General features: G+C 41.6%; 1 protein-coding gene across 5 annotated transcripts in view; it reads right to left on the reverse strand.

Moving 5' to 3' along the window:
• The window catches only part of ptprz1b (protein tyrosine phosphatase receptor type Z1b), a 111935-nt gene extending 101967 nt beyond the window's left edge, over positions 1-9968 (reverse strand). For all 5 annotated transcript variants that reach the window (XM_023952148.2, XM_023952147.2, XM_023952146.2 and 2 more), the window contains exon 1: positions 9675-9968. In XM_023952148.2, coding sequence (XP_023807916.1) covers positions 9675-9735 — 61 coding nt within the window. In that variant the 5' untranslated portion in view covers positions 9736-9968. The remainder of the gene's footprint in view (positions 1-9674) is intronic.
• Positions 9969-16018: the final 6050 nt, after the last annotated feature.

Raw genomic sequence — 16018 nt, forward strand, 5'->3', positions numbered from 1 at the left:
CATGTTTGAGGACTTTAGGAGAGCATGCAAACTCCACACAGAAAGAAGCCAGCCGGGATTTGAACCATGACCTTCCATACATCTCACTGTATAAACTCTAGAAATATTTTGAGGTGCATGAATTTAAAAAACAAAAACGTTTTTGAAAAGAAGGAAAGGTTTAAATCAATACAACGAGAACAACCAAATACACATGCTGAACAGACAAAGCTGTTCACATTTTCATGTCCATCAGCTGGTCACTCCGTTTCTTCGTCGGTCGTCTCCTTTCTCTCCTCCAGCCTCTTTAAAAAAAGCGGCACTTCTTTTTTTTTTTGGCGTCCGCAGACACAGACGGCCATTGTCGGCAGCTGTAACTTCAGACCGACTTTCTGGACGGAGGAGACCGCGGAGAGAGCTTTGGCATTTGTTGACCGTACATTTGTGGATTGGTTTCGGTGACTTAGTTTCACTCTTCCGCTCTTTTTCACCTTTTGTTCTCGGGTACCCTGCCATCCTCCTTTTATACCACTAATCTTCTGCCGGCCGCACTTTGCTGCTTCTAATGCTCAGTGTGTTTCCTTTCCTTTGTTACTCCTCGTCTCTTAATAAATAAATACCAAAGCAGAGTACATATTCATTGTTTTGTATAAACTTCTCTTTTCATGTTAAAATTAGTTTATTAATGATGCTTCAACTTGATGGATGGTGATGGACTGTCTCACACATTATTTACTTTTCACTGCTAGTTTAGCTAAAAGACAAAATAATTTGATTTTTGAAATTTTTATTCAGTTTTGAATCATAAAGCAAAATCTAAACAGAAAGAGGAAGAGTTTTTATATATCTGCAAACTTTTCTAGATTCTAATGTTTTACCAGTTTAAAAGTATTTTAATTGTTTGAAAAAAAAGAAAAAAGATGGATAATCTCTATCTGAAATAAAAGCCCATCATAAAATTCTAAAACTTAACCAAATAAAATACAGTTTTTTTAGGGTTTTTAGATGCAAAATTAGTTTTATTTTGGTAAATATAAAAGCTCCTGTCCCTTAAATATAAATAAAATTGAACTTTTATTCTATTTTTAACGGTAACTAGAGTTCACATTAATGTCAAAATCTTCAGTCGGGTGTCCAGATCGCTGCTGGACTGAACCGATGAAGGATCGTCCCAAAGATAAAAGTTTGGTCCATTTTTGTCGCATGTGGAAAAAGGCATTTTGGAACCAGAGATCCATGCTTTGATCTTTTCCTGACTGCAACTCTCTGGACAGTAGCATTGACCAGACTCTGCTCTGCCGTCTCCAGGCTCCCTGCGTCTTTTAGAATAGATATATTTTTAAGATTTTACTTCTGGATTTTAAATGCTTGAATAGTCAGGCACATCAGCGTCTTTTGGAACATTTACATTTTTATTGTCCATGTCGAGGTCTGAAGATCTGAAGATCCAGCTATATATAAGGGTTAATAGCAGACGAAGGGTGCATTATCAGAAATTAACGCACACCGTGGTAGCCTCTCATAATCCACACTTCAAAGGCCATTAACCCGCTTATACCAGAAAAGAAATACATTTTTAGTACTTTATTCTTGTTATTTTCCCGGTTTGGATAGCTATTTGTTTGTTACCTGGTGCGAGAATCGTGACAACGCAACGCTTGGCCGCCTGAGCTGGGACGGACCTTGACTTCAGCGGCAAAGGAAAGTGATATATATGCTGATCCTCATGATGGGTTGAATAAAGCGTCAGTTCAGAGAGAGAGTTCACCTCTTACCGCTTGTTTTGGTCCAGATGTTGAAGCAAACGTTTGTTTTAAAGAAGCCAGCGCTTCTTTACAGATGTGATGTGATCGGAACTTCTTTTTTAGATGTACATTATCCCTGTGTGTTATGACTTTTTAATGCACACCCAGCAGCCAATCAGAAATGAGAATTCACTCGCACCTTAAATATAAATAAATAGATTGATTGAAAGTGGTTGTAGAAACTTGCAAAGCTATGTGGGAGTTTTGAACATGAAAGCCCAAAACGTGCGTTTATGAAGACTTTTTTGGGGGGAATTGGTCGCATGAATGTGCGTTGCCGAGGGCGGCTGGAACGAAGCGGCAGCAGCCTCCTCTGATGCCACTCCGGATTGTTCCTGCTTGTAAAGCAACATTCCCAGGGGCTGAAGCTCCAGCTGTAGAGCGGAGCTCCGGAAAACACGCCGGGTTCATGTGTGGAAACCGCTTATAAAACATGCTCCACATAGCTGCTCCCTTCATCCAGCTTTATCTGTGCCTAAAATAAGACCGATTTACACACATGCATGCAGATCAAACGTGAATTAATGCACAGCCGGGTTCCCTCCCCCGTTTTCATTTTAACCGTAGCATCAGCCCGACGCCTCGGCCCAGCCTGCACCGAAGTCTGTGCCTGAAGCCCCATCTTCGCTGGGAGGAAGCGGCCTGCAGCAATAATGACCTCAATTTGTTCCCCACTGTAAGAGGAGGTCGCCTGCAGAGCAGAAAGCTTCAAGTTTCCAAGGAGACATGAAAGTCTCACGTAAGGCAACCTGATGGAATCAAAGTCAGCCAGAAAAACCAGACCAGAAGGAAATCTGCTGTATGTCTGCGACTTGAAGAATCCTGTTCACGTGAAATTCCCCTCAATATTTCAAAAAGATCAAACCCAGATTTGATTGTGATTAAGAGCCGACGTTTCTCCAAACCACAGATGTCACAGTGAATAATTGATGCTTTCTACTTTGAAAACTTTCCTTCCTTTTCCCCGTCGCTTCCCTTTTCAGCTCCGGCTTCTTCACGCAGCCTTTCCATCCATTATATTCATAAGTGCTCTACTTCTTTAATCCACTTAGCCGCAGTCGGCTTTCACTGTGGCAGGACACGGTCACGGCCGTTTCTGAGGCAGGAGGTCCGCTGGACCTTCTGATGCTGAGCAGCCAGGACAGTAAACGCAGCTGAACCAAACACTTCTGTCAATCGAGATGTCCTCCAGCAGCTGCTCTCTGAAACTCTCATTAGAAGAAAGTCTGCAAGGGAACAGAGGAATGTGGCAGAAATGCTCTCGTTTCTACCAAGACCTCGATCAGTTGCTACTTTAGGAGAGTTTCATTCCTCAGCACTGCGTTAAAAATGAGGTGAAAGGCTGATTTTAGAATTAGATGGAAGATATGGCTTCACTTTGCTGATTAGCCTCAAGTGATTGTCATTTTTTTAAATGCCAGTCGAGGTTCACCCCAAAGTTCTTATTGAAGGGACCTTTGAAGGTTCAGGGGGCCAACAGTTCTACAGCAACCGGTCAGCAGGTCAGTTTTTTCCAAAAAAACAAAAACCTCTGTTTTGTTTTCAATTAAGACGGAGGAAGTTCAGCTCCGTCTGAGATTTGATGTCTCCTAAGCACTTCTGCAGATTGTCAAGACACTCAGATCCATCCGATTATAAGGGGAGATAGGTCTGGATGTCATGTGCAAAACACTGGAATGACACATTCTATTTTCAAAAACTGGACCCCAGTGGCAGCAGATAAAATGAAAATAAAAGAGGGCCTAAAACTGAGCCCTGCGGTACACCATGTTTGAGTGGAGCCTCTGAAAAAGGAAACTGTCCAAGTTGGACATAGAAACTCCTGCTCTACGTACAAAGTATGTGGCCATAGAACACACGATGAAGTTAAGTCAGGTCAAACTGTGACCAATAAGGGAGACTCAGAGACCCTTACAGGGCTCCAGACTGCGACCACTTGGTCGCATTTTGCAACCAAAATTTGAGAGTGTGCGACTGAATTTTACATCCAGTCGCACATGTGCGACCAGTAAATTTGCCTCCCACACCCTTCGTATTTTTTATACATTAAATGTGGAAGGGGCACATCAATGATCTATGAAATGAGCAATGAAATAATCAATGAGACGCGAGCGCACACGCACGCAGACAGACGCACACACTCGCGCGAATACTCATGAGACTGGAGCACACGCGAGCGCACACTCGCGTTTCATTGAGTGATGCCTGAGGCGGCCAATGCGTGTGAGAAGAATAGGGAAAGCCACTGTGAGTGGCTAAAATGTGTGGAGGGGGAGGGGCCTAGAGATAATGGAGTGCCCGTAAACATCTGTGGGAAGGAAACGGAGACGATTATCATCACAACCTGATATGTGCGTCTGAGCTATGAATAAGCGAACTATTGATCTGTTCTCATTCGCGGCTGTTACGGCAGCACACCGCTCCCGCGGAAGATGGTCAGCTGAGGAGCATAAATGTCCCACACCTACATGTGTGACAACTAACGGGGCTCTGACATTAATACACATGTGAGCGACAACACGATTTAAAACAGGCGGGGAAAATGCAACAATAGACGTGTTTAAGATGAACCAGCTCCCTGCCCTGGGGGGGGGGGGGGGGGGGGGGGGTGAAGGCGAAGCTGCAACGAGACTGAAGAAGAACAGGAAGTTGGAGTTGTCCTTAACATTCAATTTAGTTTTAATTTGCCTCTCCCCCTAAGTATGATCTGTGATATTACATCTTTTAATGTAATGTATGTAGCATTTTTTTATTCAGTTGGTATTTTAAATGATTTTAATTGATCAGTGAACTACATAAAACCATCGGGACACATGTCCCATAATGCATTGTTTTGTAGTCTGTTGGGCAGCTTTCAGTCAGTTCAGTACTATATTTCCAACTGCGTTCGCTCAGGTTGGGGTCTTGCTTCCGCCCCTTTCTGGTGATATTTTTGTTTTGATTGACAGGTGATGTTAGAGCAAAAACAAAAATATACGTCTCACACCAGGTGATCTGTGCAGCGTTGTGTCCATCTGGGTGATCTCAAATTATTGTGCATCTTGGCTGCACCTATTTGGTGTCGCCAACATGAATTTCCATCCTCTAATATTTACATACATTTAAGTTTTGTTTGAAACTGTGAAATGACCGAAAGGTTACTACGGTAATCACTTGTTACTAAAAACTTTTTTTTATTCTAAATTTATAGTATTTTGTTTACTATTTGTACTGTCATGACAGTGATGCTGCTGTCAGTTTACCTCGTTGTTTCATCTTCAAAAGTGTAGAATAAAATGTGACACTTAATTAGAAACAGCACATTGTAATTTCGGCATCTATTATTAAAGTATTTATTCGTAATACAGCGGAAATTAGTAGATTTGGTTAGAATGTTGATTTACGGTATGCGCCCCTAAATTTTCTGGTTGTGCCCCTAAAATTTTCAGTTGGGGGCCACAGTGCTCCTAGTGAAAAAAGTTAGTCTGGAGCCCTGCCTTACCAAAAAAAAGAAAAAAACACAACTCCATGCAGCCTAGGCTGCTACCAAATCAGACAGATTGATTGAAAAAGACGTAAAGGATTTTGATTAGAGACAAAACTTTGACTCCCATAAAAAAAACAAGTGATTTTGGAGCATTCAATCAAAAGGCAACATTCAACAAGAGGTTGTGTAACATTTGTCCAAAAGCAAATCACTATGATTCATGAGAGACTACCACCAATTTTCTTGTAATTTTGTTAGTAACTAGTATCTAAAATCCCTTTAAGACGTTTCCAAATTTTTCTAGACTTTCTTCAGACTTTCTTAATGGCTTCTCGTGAGTCTGGAATCTTATCCAAAACCGAGATGTCACTCCCCATTTGCAAAATGATAAAATAAAAATACTGACACAGTGGCTGTGTTTCCATTGACTATGAAATTGCAAAAAATTGAATTTGTGATACAAATTCGCCTGATGGAACCACGACAATTTCAAAAATAACACGTAATTTATCAGGGAAAAAAAACGTTTTTGCCCTTGGAGGAGGTGGTTTTTTGAGACACTTCCAAATTGACAAATTTTGCAAAACTGCGATGGAAACCTTTTGGTCACGTGACCAACAACTCTCCAGTTGGGCATGTCATGCAGAAATGTTAGATCCACACTCCCCTGTAGAATCACCAACCACCATTTCCGCAAATCGGTTCATCCGTAGCCACTCCCAAGTGGAAGGAGCTCACCGCTCCATGGCCTGAATATCCCTTGTGCTATCTTGTGGGGTCCAGATGACCCCACCCTTCCATTAACGTGTGCTCCCTACCATGACAAAGGTGGATAAAGGTGGAAAGATTTCATGTAATCCATGGACACCAGTGAAGATCACAAATCATTAAAGAAAAAGGTTCAGCGCACTGTCTAGTGGGTCTAGATGACCCCACAAGATAGCACAAGGGATAAGTCGCAGATGTCCCCTTTGATAGATGATGATGAGCGCTAGAAGAAATCTGAATGTATCTGCTGTCAATTATCGTCCACATCCGTCACCCGCGACCCCAAACCGGTAAAAAGGACTTATCGCATGAGTTGGTTTGTGTTTATTCGCTGGATTATAATTTAATTGAAACATTGTAATTCTAAAATGTTTTTTTTTTCTAAATTTCTAAAGGTTTATTGGTTTGGGCATACGTGGAATGGAGACGCAGCTATTGACTGCAATACTTCTCTTTCCACTGCAATAAGATTAAGCATCTAAGGTATTATTCAAATGGTAAGTTTGTATGACTAGATGTTTTTCTCCCCTTCATATTTTAAATTTAATTTGTCCTTAATCAGCTTTACTTCCAACAGGAAGCGTATCTAAACTATCTAAGCTTATCAAGCATTTAATACGTTTCTCTATATTTTTAAGTCCCCGCATTGCAGCAGCTCAGCTCTAAGGTCTAAAATAAAAACGCATTTGTATCTGACTCCCTTCTAACATTGTTTAAGTTTGATCTGACTTGCCAGTTTGTTCCCCAACCTTATTACTCACGGATTTACATATCTAGCTTTGTGTGCCAGTGTTTTGTAGCCCATTAATAACATCCCATTGGATATGGAGTTATGCAACCATGCAAGCTGATGCAGCCCCTCAAAGGCAGCGATGGGCAGATGGTCTCTAACAAGCAGAACATATGATCGGTGGAGTCCCGTCACATTAAACATGGCAGCGGCCCAGACTGCTCCGGGGGAGGGAAGAGGAAATACCTGGTGGTTCCGCTATCAGAGAAAGGCTGTTCGGATGAATGACGGCCAGAGATGGCACCACTTTGGGCTTTCAGCGCCTCCTGAAATCCCCTGAAGCACGGCTTTGGCGCAGAAAGACCAGCACGATAACTGCTGATGTGACTGTTGCATGGATGGATCCATGCTGACAAGCATATGGCAACAAGAAGACAACTGTGTCACTGGCGGAACCGGCCGGAGAGCCAGAAGCCAAAAGCAAGCGCGGCATTGTTTGTGTTGAAGGAACGCGGCTGAAAAGCAGAAAAGCTGTTTTCCCACTGCAGTCGATAAGCCGTACTGCGCGGCAGATGGCCGGAGCTGAAAGTGTTGGTTCCCATCAGATTGAGTTTTGTCACTACGTATCCAGGAACATGAATACCAGGAGGGAACAGAGTTCCGTCAGCTGACAGCATTAAAAGACCTAACTCTGAGCAGAGATCTGTCTGCTGCCCGCAGATATCCCAGCATCCTCTGAATTCTGGTGATCTCCGCTTAATTAAGACGCAGCCTTTTCCCAGCGGGGACAGCAGGTGGAGGAACGGCTTCACTGCCTCTGGCATTTATGGGAAACATGAGAGTCGTTTCTTAAAGTGGAGAAGCCGTCACACCGTGATTAGAAAGAACCAATCACATAGCAGGAGAGATATTAAAGCCAATAAAGCTACCGGGCTCAGTCTGCCTATCTGACTATGTCTTTTATTTTTATTTTTAGATTTCACTTGAAGACAAAACCTTAGTTTTGGCATCTAAATATCTAGATCTGGAGGGTTGGATGGAGGGTTGGATGGATGAGGGTTGGTTGGTTGATTGGATGGATGGATGGATGGATGGATGGATGGATGGATGGATGGATGGATGGATGGTTGATTGGTTGGATGGATGGTTGGATGGATGGAGGGTTGGATGGATGGTTGGATAGATGGATGTATGGATGGAGGGTTGGATGGATGAGGGTTGGTTGGTTGATTGGATGGATGGATGGATGGATGGATGGATGGATGGATGGATGGATGGATGGATGGATGGTTGATTGGTTGGATGGTTGGATGTATGGATGGAGGGTTGGATGGATGATTGGATGGATGGATGGTTGGATGGATGGATGGATGGATGGTTGGATGGTTGGATGGATGGATGTATGGATGGATGGTTGGATGATTGGATGGATGGATGGTTGATTGGTTGGATGGATGAGGGTTGGTTGGTTGATTGGATGGATGGATGGATGGATGGATGGATGGATGGTTGGATGATTGGATGGATGATTGGATGGATGGATGGATGGATGGATGGATGGATGGATGGATGGATGGATGGATGGATGGATGATTGGATGGATGATTGGATGGATGGATGGATGGATGGATGGATGGATGGATGGATGGATGGATGGATGGATGGTTGATTGGTTGGATGGTTGGATGTATGGATGGAGGGTTGGATGGATGATTGGATGGATGGATGGTTGGATGGATGGATGGATGGATGGATGGTTGGATGGTTGGATGGATGGATGTATGGATGGATGGTTGGATGATTGGATGGATGGATGGTTGATTGGTTGGATGGATGAGGGTTGGTTGGTTGATTGGATGGATGGATGGATGGATGGATGGATGGATGGATGGTTGGATGATTGGATGGATGATTGGATGGATGGATGGATGGATGGATGGATGGATGGATGGATGGATGGATGGATGGATGATTGGATGGATGGATGATTGGATGGATGATTGGATGGATGGATGGATGGATGGATGGATGGATGGATGGATGGATGGATGGATGGATGGATGGATGGATGGATGGATGGATGGATGGATGGATGGATGATTAGATGGATGGATGGTTGATTGGTTGGATGGAAAATGATCCTAAAAATGAGCATGGCTACACGCGTGAACACGCATGTAAACACAATTACATAGACTTCTAGCTGGAAGTGGCACTTGAACGTGCATTTCCGTGGGCGGTGACAAGGTTTCTGTCTGTTCACACTTGAATCTGACGCAACACAGTTTAAAAACAAAAAAAGACCTCCAGCCCAGTAGAACACAGCCAGCAGACCAGAACTTTGTTCTCAGACTAGTTTGCTTGTTTGGTCACACCTCCAAAAGCGACCAGGGTACCGCTGGACAAAAGAGGACTAGGAGTTGTCACAGCAGAGTCCCAGAGTGCTCAGACACTTTGGTATCATGGAGTCTGTGTCACTAGAGACAGAACCAATAAACAGGCAGATTATGATCTGCTTCCAGTCAAACCTCTGCTGTCATGGCAGAACATTGTTTTAATTATCATTAGGGCTCTGAAAGCCCCCCCCCCCCCACCTGTTACTCAAACGCTGCCTTGTGTTCCAGAGATTAGAGGAAAAGCAGGAAATTCTCCAAACTAATGTGAACCAATGTGGTAAAAAAAAAAATCATCTCCATTTGATTTAGAAATATTAAACTTCGTGCAGGAACTGAAGTAGAAGCCATGTTTTTCGGGGAACTTTGATGAGGAGCGCGGTCTGAAGTGTTCAGGTTCGGATCTCTGCAGATTCCTCCGGCACCTGGCGCGCGGCTCTTTCCCGCGTGAAACCCCCTCCTGAGGTGGATCTGGACCCGGCGCCGCTCTGGCGGAATTCTGCTCATCCCCGACCCCGTCATGTGTTTCTTACCTACGAGGCTGAGGAGCAGCAGCTGGGAGGCGCGAACGTCTCTGCTCCACACTGTCTCCATGCCGTTCGGAGCGAGGCAGACGCACGCGGGCAGAACCGGGATTCCGTTCGAGCCGAACTCCGCTCCGTGAAGCAGGCGCAGTTAGGAGGTCACCATCACTCCGGGTTCCGGTCGGCTCAGTTCGGCTGCCGTTGAGGAAAGCGGGCTCGCGGGCTGTTTGGTTGCCTGACTGCGGACGCGCGGGAGCATTTGAGCGCGCGCCGCCCCCCACGCGCTCACTGTATGGCTTCTGTGATATCCCGACAGACACGCGGGGATTTACGGAAGAGCCTCGTTATTTTTACACTCAGCTCGACTGTCTGCGTACAGTGAGGCATGAAATAAAATACAAACCGTCTGAATTAGCTTGACTCCATGTGGAGTTTCTGTTATTGATGTTTTCAATATGCATGTGACAGTGGCGGCTCCAAGGGGGGACACGGGGGGTGGGGGTGGGCTAATGATAATAATAAATAATTGAGGGAACCTCAATTATTTTATAGATGTAAAATAAACTAATTAATTACTGTATTTTCTGCACTATAAGGTGCGTCATCAATGAACTTATGTCATAGAAAAGGCGCTCTAAACTATAAGGCAGTGTTTTTCAACCAGTGCGCCGCGGCACACTAGTGTGCCGTGGGAGATGGTCAAGTGTGCCGTGGGAAATTGCCCTCATTAACTGATCTAAAAACATTTTCCATCTCCATGATTTCAGCTCTCTGTTCATCCAAACAGGCCCTGATAAAACACTGAGGAGTTAGGAATATAAAAGATCATAAAATACTTTTTCTTTGCGTTTATTTTATTTTATTAAAGACATTTTGATAAGGTAACGCGATTCAGCTGCACCTTCGGCTGTATTTTGGAAACGTCCCGTCCCTTTAACTGTCTCCACCAATCATTCTTGAAGGCTTAATCACATGTCATCAGTCTGACCAATCAGAAGTGGTTAAAGTCTTCACTTCCTTGTCCCGATTTAGCTCGTAAAGTCTCTCAGTTCTAACAAAAATACCAGCTAAAGCTCGTCGTTAGCGTTGTAGCTTTCCACAGAATCCGGCATCAGACCGTGGTTAAACGTCTTGAAACCAACGAACACACATCAAACTGTTTTTAAATCTTCTAACTTATCTTTTATTGCATCTTTTAGAAAAAAAACAGGTGCAGTTTCCAGCTTTTTCTGCAACAATTATCTCAAAAATGCATGTGAGATTGTGGAGGGGCTGTAGATCAATACAGACTATGAGTTTCTCCTTCTTTTTTTTTAATTTTTGGACGCTGGTTTGCTGCGGGATTTTTCTTAAGGTTAAAGTGTGCCGTGGCTCAGAAAAGATTGAAAAACACTGCTATAAGGCACATCAAGCAAGACAAAAGAGTCAGAAATGATTCCGTCAGTCAGACTTTATTTATCATTCTAGAGTTTGTTTGGAACTCGCTACACATTTGCCATGTTAGCATATTTACATTACCTGTTAATTCCAACGTCTGTTACGTTTAAAAAACACAGTCCAATACCGCTACATGTTAGCAGCATGACAGGCAATACCATGTTTACAATAACACCCCAACTCATGAGACAACAGGCTGATACCACTCAAACAAACATTGCTGTACCTACGCTGACTTCCAACTTTGTTGGTAACACGTAAAAAAAACCATCCTACACTACGTTGACATATTTACAATAAACCCCAACTTCGTTCGCAACATGTTACTGTTACTGTAACAATGCTAACTCCTAACCCGGTTAGTTACACTGTCTGACACTGCTACACTTTAGCACACTTTTAACGCACAACTTTTTTTGCAACTCGAATATGAACCGTACATGATTATTGCTGTGTTTAAAGCAATTCATTAGTGATTTGTGTGTCAATTGCGTACTCTGTGCGCCGGATCCACGATATAAAAGTTATTCTTCAGGTGCTAGTTTTCTGAAATGTCCATCAGACATACGTGGAACGGTCGTGGAAAGCCATAAATTTGCGTATGTATCTTGCAAAAATCACGCACAATTGCATAAGATTTACATAATTGCATATTTTACTACGTAAAATATACCTAATCTCAACTAATCAAAAATCGAATTCATGTAAAGACCCGTCGACCGTAAGCCCCAACAGACATCTGTGCACATTGACGAATGACGAGCGCAAGAAACACTTATAAATTATAAATGAATTTCATAGATAGAAAATGCGCTAAAATGTACGTAGTGGTCTTAAGATGCAGTCGTTCCGCTCTACGACCCTCCATGGGCTCGGACAACCCCAGAACCCACAGCATTCATGCATTTCAGTCCCACGTATGAATGCATGTGACCAAGATGTTACACAATTTATGCAGTCACTTATTTGTTTTAGCACCCACTATCAAATAAAAATAGTAAACAAAAAGGAATCTAAAAGAGATTAAAAAGATGTTTTTTCCAGCTTGATCCATGTGATGGATTTTAGACGCCACCGCATGAAATCCTGTTATCTCTAATCATCCTTGAGCACCAAGTGGAGCACTAGCCAAAAAAGGAAAGTATTTCAGGGTCAAATGGTCCCTAAATTAAAAATGAAACCTCTCTGGCTGCTTTCCTGCTGTGAGTTTGTGGCACATGCAAGGCCGGACAACAGGTTTCCCATGAAGTGCACGTTGGAGGAGCTCTGAGTGAATGAGCGTGCACGAGGGAGAAACAATGTGCAGCAACAGGCTTCATTAGTGCAACAGCACACAGTGGTGGGAGCTGTGTGTGAGTCCGTGTGTGTCTGTGTGTGTGAGGTGAACCTCAATCACACAATAACATGCGGCTCTTGTTACTTAGTTTGCATGAATTAGCATAAATTGAGAGAGATAATCCTCCTTCAATTAAGGCAGAAGCCCTGTGTCACTTGTTGGACAACAGTCTGCTTTATCCCCCCTTTCTTGTTACAATATCCGCTGCCCGTTTGTTTCCGGGTCCAGGGCTGCGTGTGAATCCAGTTTTTCTCTGCAGGATGATCCAAGAAAGGCCGCATTTTTGGGTGAAAAAGGTGCAAAGAATTAAAAAAAAACACAAACCCCTTACTGTTTAAGGTTAAAGGACACACAAGTGTTAAAAGGAAACAGATTGGTCGTCAGCTTTGACATGAAGGAATGCAGTCCCAACAGGAAAGGAGCGCTCCCCTGAAAACCCGGTCTGGTTTTCACCGTCCGCGGTCAGCTGTTGATTATAGATTATGCTGTTCTTCTCTGTCGGAATCCCGGTTTCTACCACAATAGGAGAACGAAGGAAGAAGTTTCCTGCCGTGAAGCTGCAGCTCAGCCTCTAAGAAAAATCTTTGGAACAGAACCAAACATTTCAACTAATTGTTACAAGATTTTGGAATTAATTAATTATTTCTTCAAATCCTAACGTTTTCATCGTAGTGGTAACATTTATGAGCATGTGTGTGTTTTTGCGTTTGTCCCCAGCTGGCATTGCTATTGACGTCCAGCAGCTGGAGGTCAGCCCTGAACAGCGGTGAGTGGACAAACGGTGGTCGATGTGAGTCTGTATGGAGCAGAGCGCCATGTGAGCGGCCTTCAGCAGCAGATGTTGGATCAATAGTGGACCTAATCGATGCCTCTGTGGCCTTGCATCCCTGTGAGATATGCTGAACCCCAACCTCACCACTTTTCCCATTTAAAAGTTTGAAAGAATCTGAAAAAAAAAAAAAAAAGTTCGAGATGACGACAGTTCAACTCACAAATGTTTTTTTTCTTATTTTCTCTCTGGTTCCTGTATGATTACTCTGTTGTGCATACCAATAGTCTCTGTTATTAACCACAGGCAACCTTTGAATTCTGTATTGAAGCACGCAAAATGAAATGGAACTCAACGGCATTTCACCAAAGAACCACTAGGTGGCTTAATGTGCAAGCCAGTAGGTTCTTATTTACTCTGAAGTCAAACGGTTGGTCAGATTGGCTGGGATTAGCTATTACGAACAATCAAAACAAAAAATAATAAGGAAGACCAACAAAGGAATGTGTATCTATACATAGCTATGAAGAAAAAGTTATACATACATGCATACATACATACATACATACATACATACATACATACATGCGTGCATGCATGCATGCATACATACATACATACAGACATACATACATACATACATACATGCATGCATACATACATACAGACATACATGCAGACATACATACATACATACATACATACATACATACATACATACATACATACATACATACATACATATGTACATACATACATACATACATACATACATACATACATACATACATGCAGACATACATACATACATACATACATGCGTGCATGCATGCATGCATACATACATACATACAGACATACATACATACATACATACATACATACATACATACATGCATGCATACATACATACAGACATACATGCAGACATACATACATACATACATACATACATATGTACGTACATGCATACATACATACATACAGACATACATGCAGACATACATACATACATACATACATATGTACATACATGCAGACATACATACATACATACATACATACATACATACATACATACATACATACATACATACATACATACATACATACATACATACATACATACATGTGTACATCCGTGCATGCATGCAGACATACATACATACATACATACATACATACATACATACATACATACATACATACATACATACATACATACATACATACATACATACATACATACATACATGTGTACATGCGTGCATACATATATACATACATACATACATGTGTACATGCGTGCATACATACATACATACATACATACATACATACATACATACATACATATGTACATACATGCATACATACATACATACATACATACATACATACATACATACATACATACATACATACATACATACATACATGTGTACATGCGTGCATGCATGCAGACAGACATACATACATACATACATACATACATACATACATACATACATACATACATACATGTGTACATGCGTGCATACATACATACAGACAGACAGACAGACAGACAGACAGACAGACAGACAGACAGACAGACATACATACATACATACATACATACATACATACATACATACATACATACATACATACATACATACATACATACATACATACATACATGCGTGCATGCATACATACATACAGACACACATGCAGACATACATACATACATACATACATACATACATATGTACATACATGCAGACATACATACATACATACATACATACATACATACATACATACATACATATGTACATACATGCAGACATACATACATACATACATACATACATACATACATACATACATACATACATACATACATACATACATACATACATACATACATACATACATACATACATACATACATATGTACATACATGCAGACATACATACATACATACATACATACATACATACATACATACATACATACATACATACATACATACATACATACATACATACATACATACATGTGTACATGCATGCATGCATGCAGACATACATACATACATACATACATACATACATACATACATACATACATACATACATACATACATGTGTACATGCGTGCATACATACATACAGACATACATATGTACATACATGCAGACATACATACATACATACATACGTACATACATACATACATATGTACATACATGCAGACATACATACATACATACATACATACATACATACATACATACATACATACATACATACATACATACATACATACATGTGTACATGCGTGCATGCATGCATACATACATACATACATACATACATACATACATACATACATACATACATACATACATACATACATACATACATACATACATACATGTGTACATGCGTGCATACATACATACAGACATACAGACAGACAGACAGACAGACAGACAGACAGACAGACAGACAGACATACATACATACATACATACATACATACATACATACATGCGTACATGCGTACATACATACAGACAACTTGACCTCAACTTTCACTGTCGCTGATATCAGCTGAAGAAGGATATGGACCTGAATCTAATGTCTGCAGAAATAACATGGAAGAGAAATATTAACTCTGTTTTGAACCCAGGAGATCAGCTGTTATCAGTAAAAGAAGAAATACCAACCATGGACAATTCGACAGTTATGGACCCTTTTTACTTTTCCCCTACAGCATTACTTTATAATAAAAAAAAAACACAAAAAAATATTTTAAAA

Source organism: Oryzias latipes, chromosome 23 (assembly GCF_053564925.1).
Source record: "Oryzias latipes strain Hd-rR chromosome 23, Olatipes_Hd-rR_3.1".
Lineage (NCBI taxonomy): Eukaryota > Metazoa > Chordata > Actinopteri > Beloniformes > Adrianichthyidae > Oryzias > Oryzias latipes.